Genomic DNA, 12,048 nt, shown 5'->3' with positions numbered 1-12,048 from the left:
AGTTTTGAGCCCTACTCATGTTAATTTCTGCTCGTTTTGAGTTTGACTCGGTTATTTATTGTAACTTCTATTAGTTTTGGGTTTCATTTATTTGTCGATGCTGACTTGTGGTAGTTTTACGCTTGGTAGATTATTTTGATTGTAGTTTTGGGACATATTGAAATGGAGGTGTAGATGGTCACTTGATGAGATTTCATCTGAAACGGTAATTGTGGTAGACTGAAGTTGTGGATGATCAGACAGGACAAAATTGAGGTTCGAGGTTGACCCGGAGTTATGAACATGAGAGAAAGGCTTAGATCTATGTTGGAGAAACATTCCAAACGGAAGTGACGACAGTAACATTTGTATAAGTGGCAGTGAAGGGTCATTCAGATTTGACCTGGAGTTATGAACGGGAGAGAAATGTTTAGATCTAGGTCGGACAAACATTACAAACGGAAGTGACGACAGTAACATTTGTATAAGTGGCAGTCTAGGGTCATTCAGATTTGTCTGGAAATCACCACAGATGACAAGTCACCTGTTAGTAGCTTGACTTTTATGGAGATTCTTTGATAGTGACACACAAGCTGATGCAACTTCTTATATGAAGTAAGAGTACGGTAACTGTTTGGCATATAAACACGTAACAATAAAAAATGTCCTAGCTCAGCAGCAGTATAAAGGTCACTCGAATCTAACAAAGAAGCGGCAAACTTTTTATTTGTCGCAATAGCTAAGCCACCCAAAGGCCTGCCAGTTGTAGTATTTGTTGACCTTAGAAAAAACTGAGAATTTGGCGAACGCTCTAACAATGACACATTATTTTCACTATAAGGGTGCTCAGCAGGATATATAATACCAAAAGTATTATGCTAATTTTTTTATAATTTTTAGTTTTTCACGGGCACCATATGTATTCCGATAAAATACTGACATAAATTTGTAACGCACTAGGAATGTAACATTGCTTCTTTGGCCTTGAGCGGGAAGGTGTTTTTTCATTGCTACACTAATCAAGCTGTTACTTCTTTGGGTTTTTCCACAGTTTGCACCTTTTATGTCTGCTTGGCACGCATGATCCTTATTACTATGATCATCCGCACATCTACTACACTGGGTCGGGTTTGAACACTCCCGAGCGAAATGTCCGAAATCGTGATAGTTAAGACACTGCTTGGGTTTTTCGATCGGTCGAGTGACATGAAATAAACAAAACTTGATCTTCACTCAGTGCATGACTAAACTTCAATGCATGATCGAGGTCATCATTGGTTTCAAACTTTAGCTGCACAACTCTTGAATTTCTGAATCATTTCGCAAAAATTTCATTTTCAACGAGCATGGAGATTTGAGAAACCTCAAAATCAGTATCCATTTTAGCAATACTTGCGTACTCGGTTCTTATAATCTTAACCCGAGTTTTCATACTGTTAGGTATTGTAGTCTCTGCTGCCATTGCTCAATCTTCATCAACCATGTGGACTACCAGTCCGTTTTGATGACTAAATATATGTTTCACCTTGTAATCACAGCCAAGCTTCTTCACAAAATTACGCTGATTTGTAGGATTTTACATATTAATATTGTGAGGAATATTTAAAAGCATCACAGGAACAGAGGGGATTGGCGAGCTGGCGTCAATGGCCAAATAACTTGGCTTGAATTCGTCAAAACGATTTGCTGTTTTTCGACAAAAAAATTAAGCATTCGGACGCACTCTTTGAGGTGCAAAGCCACTATTGTAGGATGGTCCATGGGAAAAGAAGGCACGTCTAATGAATCAAGTACTGTAAACAGCGGCAAATTTTCTTTTTCTTTGAGGCCGCATAGCAGTTCAAAAATGTCCAAAAAAAACGATGACACTGGATGTGATCCTCTTGTCTTCTCAAGTATGTTAACCTTTAGTGCAACTTTGCAAGTATCAATTGTATCAATTGCCTCCTTAATTGTATCTATTCCAAAAAATTTACCACAAACCTTTATCATAGTGTCTTTAACCTTGGCAATTGACTGTTTTAGAAAGTTCAGCACCGGACAGACATAAGTAGAACTAGCCATGTATATAATATTATATGTTCTCTGAAAAGTTAATGCTATTTGCAGTCAGTAATCATAGTCCATATAGCTCGCCAATTCGCCAGTAAGCACACAGGTAAGTGGTGTATCAAGTCAGTCCAGGAACAAGGGAAGTGTAGGGACCCACTCACATATTCCCTGCAATTTAAGGGTAACTAAATACCGTTAGGTACGTACGGCCCTTGCGGTGGGTTCCTCCCCTCTTCTGCTTGTTGCCTGAGACACCTGCAGAGCACTGCCAATTGCTCTCTCACTGCTAACACACCTTTAGAATTTGGAATATGGATTGCGTTGTAGAATAACAGTTTTGGATAATGTTAGTGAATAAATAAGTAGAAATGCCACTACAATTCCTGGAGTGAGAGACAAAAATCAGAACGCCAGCAAACAATTTCGACTGATAAACTAAAAAGATAATACACTTATGTGAGTGATCAAAAATATTCAATAGTAATATAGTCAATAAATAACACTCTTTTATTTCACTTGTTGCGAAACTTTTTTAATCACTGACGGTCACTGCATTCCACTGCAATGTATTCTGAAGTTAATCCGGCTTAACATCATATAGATGTTCACAGGTCAAATGCCAAATGAGAAATGATATCAATGGCATTTTATACCTAATACCATTGGTATCAGAAAATAAGTGACCTTTTGAAGGAAGAGTGTCTGAAGAAAAACCTATTCTAGATGGAAGAAATAAACCTAGAAAACCCTGGATACCGCCAAGTTTAGCGAATCCAATTAGTAAAATACATTAAGTTTGATAAGTGGTAGTGAGAGTGATAGTAGGGTGTATAAGACATATAACTGTACTTTAAATTAACTCCCGAGGACGGCTAAAAAGGAATTATTAGTGAAATCTATTTTGCCATTTTATGTACAAAAGTTTGTTGATCTGGTTAATGGTTGTTTTAAAGAAGGTTCATTCCCAAGTTTACTTAAGAGCGAAAAATTGTACCATTATTAAAAGAGTAAGACCCAAATGATTTTGATAACTGTCGACTGATTTTGCTTTTGCATTAATAGACCGTAAAGCACGATGTTGGGTCCAACAGGGGTCCTCCTTGAGACCGCTATTGTTTGAATTGTATGTAAATGACCTATATATAGCAGCTGGTGGGCTGTATATAGAAGTTGGAAGTGCCCAAAGACAACAGGACCCTAATCAATCTGTAATTCTGTTTGCGGATGATACATGTCTTACGATGGCAGGAAGAACAGAAAGTGAATTGCTAATTATGACAAGAGATACTATTTCAAGGATGGAAAAGTAGATAAAGGTTAATCACCTAAAGCTGAATTATAAGAAATCTCATTGGGTAACTTTTTTTTCTAGATTGCCAAATTATTATCCTAGGCTAAAGGAATTGTTGGATCTTACCGTATTGAGCGTGTACGGTCTGTAATATACAATATATTGGTATAATAGTGGATGAGACTGTTAGTTTCTCAAAGTACATACAATGCATATCATCTAAAATTGCTCAGAATATAGGGATTCTGAGAAACTTGAAATATTTGTTTCCCAGTTAATATATTTACATTGATATATTTTCCTATTGTCCAACCTTATTTGATTTATTGTTGTTCGGCGTGGTCATCTACTTTTCAGACACATTTAAAGTCATTACTTGCTCTTCAGCGGTGAGCACAGCGATCTTCCGGTGATCCTGGTTCTTTTTAATTGTGATAAACGGATGTCAGTAAGAGATAGTTATAAAAAAAATTCAATATTCTACCAGATTCAGGTCTTTCAATTTTTATAAGGCCTTTTTGATTTGCCGTGTTCTTCCTTCTGTATGGGAGTCCCTTCCCTATGATATTAATATAAAAAACTGTTTCCACAAAACAAGTTTTTCAAAGAAAAGTAAAGTACTCCATTTAGCCGAAAATGAGCAGAAACAAAGTCAAATAATCTTCCAGGCGTAAAACGACAACAAAAGAATATTAATAAATAAATGAAACTCAAAATGAACCGAAATTTCAATAAATATATTTTTTTTATTACAGGCTTCATGCCTCGTTCAGAACAGACGATTTGCCGCTAGTCCTGGTAGCTACCTCATTTTCTAACACTGAGGTACTTGTTATATCTTCTCTTGAATGCGTCAAGGGAAGGATTTTTTGGGATTACCTCTGCCGGCAATCTATTCCATGTGGCAACCGATCGCCGGGCGAAACTCCTTTTCAGATATTCTTGGCGAAGTGTACCCTGCTCAAGGTAGTCCTGACGAGCTGTACTTCGGCGAGTTGATCGCAAGGGCTTTGCATTATCAGGAATGAGCTTTGATAGCTCCTCTGATGGAAGGCTATACAAGTACTTATAGAAAACCGACTTTGACGCCACATCGAAACGTTCCTGGTTCTACTGTGGGGTTTTAACTTTCGTATTGTCATAGGTTGCTGCACGCACTGCTTTATTTTGAATATGTTGGAATGGAGCGATGTGGCTTTTTGGTGCACCTGCGAAGAGAGGACATGCATATTCCATGACTGGTTTGATGCACGAATTAAAAAGTTGCAGAATACAATCATCAGGGAGAAGACTTTTGCATCTTAGGATAACACCTAATTTCTTGTTGCAAGAGGATCTAATTTTACTGAGATGCTCAGTCCATGAGAGATCCGAAGAGAAATTAACTCCAAGTAGGCGTAGTGTATCAACTCGCGTTATTACTTCTCCTTTGAAGACGAAATCAAGATGAACCCTCATATTACGCGAATTTGAAATTAGAAGCTCTTTCATTTTCGATGTGTTAAAACTTACAAGCCATGCATCTACCCGTGCCTCAATTTTCACCAGGTCATCCTGTAGCACCTTGTGGGGTTTACTGGGAACTTTGTCTTTTGCAATTGATGTTTTTGTTATTGTGTCATATGCAAAGTGGTGAGGTTTTTTCACAAGGTTGTCCCCTAGGTCGTTTATGAACACCAACAAAAGAGTTGGCCCAAGAATACTTCCTTGTGGTACTCCTGATAAAACTAGGTGTTCTTTTGATATGAAGCCACCAAGGACAACTTGCAACGACTGTTGACGAAGAAAGTTAGCAAGCACGTCAAATAGTCGACCGTGAATTCCTTAGGCTTTCAGTTTACCCTGAAGTTTCTTATGCCATACGCGATCAAAGGCTTCTGCAATGTCAAAGGAGAGAAGGCGAATATCGTGTCCCTGAGAAAGGACATCAGCCCACTCTTGATACTGTGCAATCAAACAGTCTAACGTAGACCGTTTTCTGCGAAAACCGTATTGCGCTGCCAACAACAGATGTGATTTGAGGTACTGGTAAAGGGTCTTATGAATGACGCTTTTATAAAATTTACCTACGCAGGACAGCAGACTTATTGGACGATATATCCTGTATTAGTAAGGTCAGGCTCGGCCTTTGAAATAGGGACTTCATGAGCAGTTTTCCAGGCTTTCGGGAATCATAGCGCTCCAAAACATTTTCTATGGAGAGAGGCAAGAGGACCAGCAAGTTCAGGGGCACATCTTTTAAGGATGAGATTGGGAATCTTGTCAAGTCCTGAAGCTTTGGTGACATCCAGCTGGCTTAGCGTTCTGAGCACTTTCCTAGTAGTTATGTTAACGCTGGTGATTTTTGCATCTGTCCGTGACGGTAAGGTGGGAGGGGAGACTCCGTACTCATCAAGTTGGGAGACCTTTGGAAAGGCTTGTGTAAGAACATCTGCGTTTTTCTAGCTTGACTGGATCATCGTTCCTTCAACATGAAGCGAGGGAATTGATGGTGATTTAGATGACGGTAGGACTTCTTTGACGACCCTCCACCACCGCTTTGCAGGGGCATTTTTTAGTTTATGTGCTAACTTGTGCTTTTAATTGGCTCTAGCTTGACGTACAGCTTTAACAAACTCGTTTCGAGCGCTAATAAAAGCATCCCGGTCCTTGTCGGATTCAGTTGAACGCCATTTCTTGTGAGCATTCCTTCTGGCCCTGATTGCCTTTCTACAACCAGCATTGAACCATGGCATATCTCGAGATGAGACTTTTACTGTTTTTGAGGGGACGAATTGCTCAATAGCCTCTGTAAAATCACTTTTTCGTAAAGGGCCGCTGCCTTATATGGGGCTTCTCTTAAAAATGTACTTCACGTCTTTGCCGATAAGAAGTTTCACATACCATTCCAGTCTGTGCGATGATACTGCCTTATGATCCGCTCGTGCTTTACAGGTGGAGGAATTTTGAGATTTCCACGAGCTATAACTGTCACATGGTCCCTGGCAAAAGGATAGCTTTCAACACTAAAGGAATCCGAATGATCAGTTAAGAAGGGACTACGCTGAACTACGCTGAACAAAATGGCTATCTACGCTGAACAAAATTGCTGTCTCAAAATTTTGATTGGATGTGTTTGGGGGAATGGCGGGCGTGGGGGGAGGGGGTAGTTGCCCTCCAATCACTCTCGACTATTAAAAAGGGCACTAGCCATTCCAATTTCCAATCGAATGAGCCCTTTTTGAAGTTTCTATGACAACTCCTTCGATAAGAAGTGCCCGGGTATGGAGGGAAAAAAACATTTTGCCACATCGTTCAATCCAATTTCCAATTGAATGAGTGCTTTTTGAAGTCACTACGACAACTTCTTCGATAATAAGTGCCCTGCTCTAAAGAAAAAAATTAATAAATAATACATTGTGCCAACATCGTTCTTATAAGCCCCCAGGGCATAACTTAAAACCCTTGCCCTGAGGGTTGTGGGGGAGTGTCCTCCTCTTTACTTAGTCCCCGTTTCTTGTCTTGTTCTCGAGTGTCCACGTTCTTTACTTGGGCAGCGCGATTGCGCTACCTATGATTTATACAACAACTTTCTATATAAACCTTATATGCCCCCAGGTCATAACTAACAACCCTTGCACTGATGGCTCTGAGGGGGTTATCATCCTAAAAGACCCAATTTCCAGAACGTTCAACTACGTTGAACAAAATGGACATCCCAAAATTTCAATTGGATGTGTTTTGGAAAATGGTGGGAGTGAGAGGGGCGTTAGTCGCTATCCAACCACTTTCAACTATTAAAAAAGGCACAGGCCCTTTCAATTTCCAATTGAATGAGCCCTTTTGAATTTTCTACGACAACGCTTTCAATAAAAACTTTGTATGGCCCAGGGCATAACTTAAAACCCTTGCACTGAGGGCTCTGAGGGGTTATCATCCTAAAAGACAAAAGTTCCAGAACTTTCAACTACGTCGAACAAAATGGATATCTCAAAATTTTAATTCGATGTGTTTGGAAAAAAGGTGGGCCTGAGAGCGGCGTTAGTCGCTATCCAACTACTTTCAACTATTAAAAAAGGCACTAGCCCTTTCAATTTCCAACTGAATGAGCCCTTTTGAAGTTTCTACGACAACACTTTCAATATTTATCAAGCGTGAAACTACCACAAATCAGCATCGATAAATAAATGAAACCCAAAACAAACAGAAATTACAATAAATAACCGAGTCAAACTCAAAATGAGCAGAAATCAACATAAGTTAGGCTCAAAACCCATATGCCTTCCCAAGGCCAGAACATAATTTGCACTTTACTGAAAAAATACAAATGAATGTGCATTGTCAGTTTAATATAGATATACTGATATATAGTAATCAAAATGTTAATATTATATTATTTATTAAAGTTATAAAATTAAAAACAATTATATTTTTTTCAGTAAAGTGCAAATTTTGTTCTGGCTTGGGAAGGCATGGGGATTTTGAGCCCAGCTTATGTTAATTTCTGCTCGTTTTGAGTTTGATTCGGTTATTTATCGTAAATTCTGTTCGTTTTAGGTTTCATTTATTTTCGATGCTGATTTGTGGTATTTTCACGCTTGGTAGATTATTTGATTTTATTTTTTGCTCTTTTTTTTTAATGGAGCTCTTTACTTTTCTTTGAAAACTTATTTTGTGGAAATTTTGTTTTTAATTAATGTGGAAAAGAGCTAAAGCTAGTATAGAAACATATTTATAGCAATGAATTACATTTTTTGCACAGTGAGCAGAGCACACTGAAGTTGAAGAAGCCTTAAACTTTGACTTGAAACTTCATAACTAGACCAATTCTTTTAGAAAAGAATTTTGGAGGGCTATTCCGTGTTGATAAGAAAAGAGGGTAAAGGTGCAGTTTAGCTCCCCTGTAGTGTAGGGAGCAGGGGCCCTATGGTAAAGGTGCAGGTTAGCTCTCCCCGATAAAAACAACTTATTTCAGCAGATACAAAGAAGAAGCTCATTTGCGGCATTCTATGGGACCACAAAGTCCAATGCTAGTATCAGATCCTGCGAGTGGCAGTTTACGCTCGTCAAGTTCTGGCTGTACCAGCCACAAGTTCCCGAGCTAAACGGCTTTTTAGCACGACAGGACTGATAGTGAATGCAAAAAGATCAATGGCTCTAAGCAGAGAGAACAAACTCACTTTTTTACATCAATTGTAATTGAAGTGATGTAACTGCTGATTTAAAATTTTTGGTGGTTTTAAGCCATGGTATCTGACTTGTGGACAGTATTTTTTTATGTTGTTATTTGTTTTTGTTTTTTCACTTCCTTTTCGTATGTATTTGATGAACAGGAGATGTTAGAACTTCAATCTCTGAAAGTTGCACACACATTAGACCAAATTATTAACAAGGAAAAAATGACTAAACTTATGATTTTATAGGAAGAATGCGATTTTAAACATAAACACAACATAGGTATCCCTGGGTCCAGTGGCTAAAAATGAGAATTCTACTTGGTCTGATCGACGGTGAACATAGACACTTTCCGCACGGCCCAACAAATTCCTGTTTTGTCATATTGCTCTTGTATGTTTTTAGTCAACCATTTAAAAATCCTTACTAAAATCAAGTTGAGGTTGATCGTGCTTGGTGAAGTGTAATTTTTAATGTTATTTTTAATCATAAAAATTGGCGCGCTGTGGCATGCCACCGGTCAGAAATTGGCGGCGCGCCGCCAAAAAAAATTAGGTGCGCCGAGCAGCGCGCCACCGCCGATACTAAATCACACATTCGCTACCATCATGTCGGCGTGGCGCGGCTTCAGGGACTATTATAGTTACACTTGTCGATAAAATCAAAATTACGCACGACTGCAGCACCAATTACGTTTGCCGTTCGCAATTTCTCGAGTTGAACATTGTTCAACTTACAAACATAAATTTCTTAACTGACCAATCAGAGACAATGTTTCAGGCATAATTTTTAAAATTAGAAAAGACCTGTCAACGGTTGATTCAAGAAGACCTGCAAATGCCAAAACTGGGACTGAACCCCAGCCTAGGACTTAAAAGGAGAGACATTTCTCCAAATAGCGAAATTGCCCCACAACAAGCTAAGAGGCAAAGTGCACACCTAAACCAATCAGTACCATCTCACAAAGTGTCCTTTAAAAATCAAACTATTGAGATACCACAGAACGAATTATTATCTTTAATGATTGATGTTACAGGAAGTGATGAGAATAAACAACTGCCTGATGACTACCAAATAGTGAAATCTCTGAAAGAAGTACTGAAATCTAGAAAATCTGAATTTGAAGTAAACAGAGTAAAAAACAAAATGACAGTATACCTCATGGATGAAGAATCATCAAAAATTGTCCAACAAATGAACATTGTTGCTGGAGTGAATGTTACTGGAAGTGTTAAGCAGAGATTAAGCCGAGGGATCATAAAAGAAGTCCAACTAAGCATGAAAGATGAAGATATTTTAGAGTGTATCGAGTCACCTATCAAAATAAAAAAAGTTCACTGACAAAAATGGTACAACAAAGATACGAAAAACCTATCTGACAGTTACACAATAAGAGTGGTTTTTGAAAATAATTGTCTTCCCCCAAGTGTGTGGTTTTGTGGAAGAAAAAGAGAAGTCCAGGTGTATAACAGGAGATTATTGCAGTGCCATAAGTGTCAAAAATATGGCCATAAACAGGATGTTTGTAGAGCTCAAGCTCATACATGCCTAAGATGCTCAGGAAATCATTCATCTGATATGTGCCATCTCAAAAACACTGATAGTACCTCAAGGCCCAAATCATATATATGTGCCAATTGCAAAGGCAATCATTCTTCTACATCATTTGCTTGCCCTGTTAGAATCCAGAATAGAGAAATCCTACAAGTGGCAGAGAAATATCACATGGGTTTTAAGAGAGCCCAAGTAACCTATAGAAGCTATGCAGATGTGACAAACAAAAAACTTACTGTGGGTACCCCTTATTTCAATCAACGTCATAATGCAATTACAATAAATATGAAGTAAGAATTTGAACAGAATGCAGTAAAATCCCTAATAATTGGATTACTTCTAAGACCAGAAATGCTTAAATTAAGTGAACTATCATTAATAGAACGTATAAATAAATTATGTACCCTTGTGCATGAATTGCAGCTTGGACAGCTAAACAAAGATGAAATTAGAAGTGTTTGTTTAATTAATGATACAGCAGCACAACAATATGGACCTTAAAATATTATCATGGAACTCACAATCAGTGAGGAATGAGAAGAAAGATCTTGTTGTTGAATTTTGCCATAAAAACAGTATTGATGTCTTATGTCTCCATGAAACCTGGCTAAAACCCTATATAAAGATGAGTTTCCAGGGCTACAATATTTTGAGGAAAGACAGAATTGAAACGGGAAGAGGCGGGGTGTTGATAGGTATTAGCAAAAAATACCATTACACCGACGTGCATACTGAATTAGGTGACAATTATGAAGAGTATGTTGAAATAGTTGGATGCAAGCTCCATTTGGGAAATGGTAAAATCCTAAATGTTATAAATGTTTACAACTCGAATGGGAATAATAAAGACATTGGTGACATTATAAATGAACTACTTGATAAAATACCAAATGCAGAACGGGTGGTTTTAGTAGGGGATTTTAATGCCCATAACAAAGTGTGGTGTAACTATGATTTTATTGATGCTTCACGTAAAAGTAGTGAAGATATGTTACTGGAAAATAATATATGCTTAATTACACAAATAGGGCTTCCAACCCAAAAAAATCCTATCACAGGAGTTTCCACCACTATAGACTTGACTTTCACTAGCCCAGATCTAGTGGCATCAGCAACTGTGTCAACCTTAGTAAATACATCTTTGTTTAGTGACCATGCCCCAATTTTATTAAATGTTTGTGATGGTCGGTTTGAGATTTCTGATAAATTTGAGACAAACAAGATTACTAAGTTTCAAATCAAGAAGGCAGATTGGAGAAAGTTTAAAGAACTTCTTGAACAAAAAAACATTTTGGCTGTAGTCGAGAGGGAGCAACGTCTTGATGGCAAAGTGAAGGTTTTCCAGGACAGCATAATTGAAGCAGCAACAAAAGCTGTTCCACTGAAGGCCAAATATAAGGGACAAATGAATTCATGTATATGGTGGAACAAAGATTGCGATGCAGCTAAAAAGAAATATCTAAGAAGAAAAAATGAGTATGAACAAGTAACAACAATATACAACTATATCGAGGTGAAAAGAGCTTATGCAGCATTTAAGAGAGCGATTTCACAAGCCAAGAAAAAGAGCTGGGAAGAGTTTATTGAAAATTTGGATTTCCGGAAACCAGTAAGTAAGGTCTATGTTTTCATCAAACAAATGCAAAACAGCTTGAAAGCCTGGAAACCAGGAGAAAGGTAAATGTCCTGAAATATATCAAAAAATTGTGGACAGCAGATAATACAAACCCAGTTAGATCAAGAATAGTTAAACCAGGAAAAATTGTTACCTCAAATAAGTTTAAAAAGAGAAACCAGGAAAATATCTTTGAAATGTCTTGCCGTATCAGTGAACAGTTTGGAGTGACACTAAAAATGACAGATATGTTAAAAGTTCCAGAAATTGTATTACCTGCTCCTTGGGAGACAATTAAGCTACATTGCAATCTTAAGTTTGAAACGAATGGATACCATGAATCCAGAATAAACTTTAAATTAATGATGGCAGAGAAATACAGGGGATTCCTTCATATATATAC

At 37.9% G+C, this 12,048-nt stretch overlaps 1 protein-coding gene across 1 annotated transcript; it reads left to right on the top strand.

The window, feature by feature from the left end:
- The first annotated feature begins 10,520 nt into the window (after positions 1–10,520).
- On the top strand, positions 10,521–11,711 carry LOC148953940 (uncharacterized). The gene has a single exon (XM_089086029.1). It carries the CDS (start codon positions 10,521–10,523, stop codon positions 11,709–11,711), a length of 1,191 nt encoding a protein of 396 aa, XP_088942155.1.
- The last annotated feature ends 337 nt before the right edge of the window (positions 11,712–12,048 follow it).

Source organism: Artemia sp. Qi Xiang Cuo, chromosome 3, assembly GCF_049724085.1.
Source record: "Artemia sp. Qi Xiang Cuo chromosome 3, ASM4972408v1, whole genome shotgun sequence".
Classification (NCBI taxonomy): domain Eukaryota; kingdom Metazoa; phylum Arthropoda; class Branchiopoda; order Anostraca; family Artemiidae; genus Artemia; species Artemia sp. Qi Xiang Cuo.
Note: the sequence above shows the minus strand (reverse complement) of the source record. Positions and strands in the feature narration are given on the sequence as shown.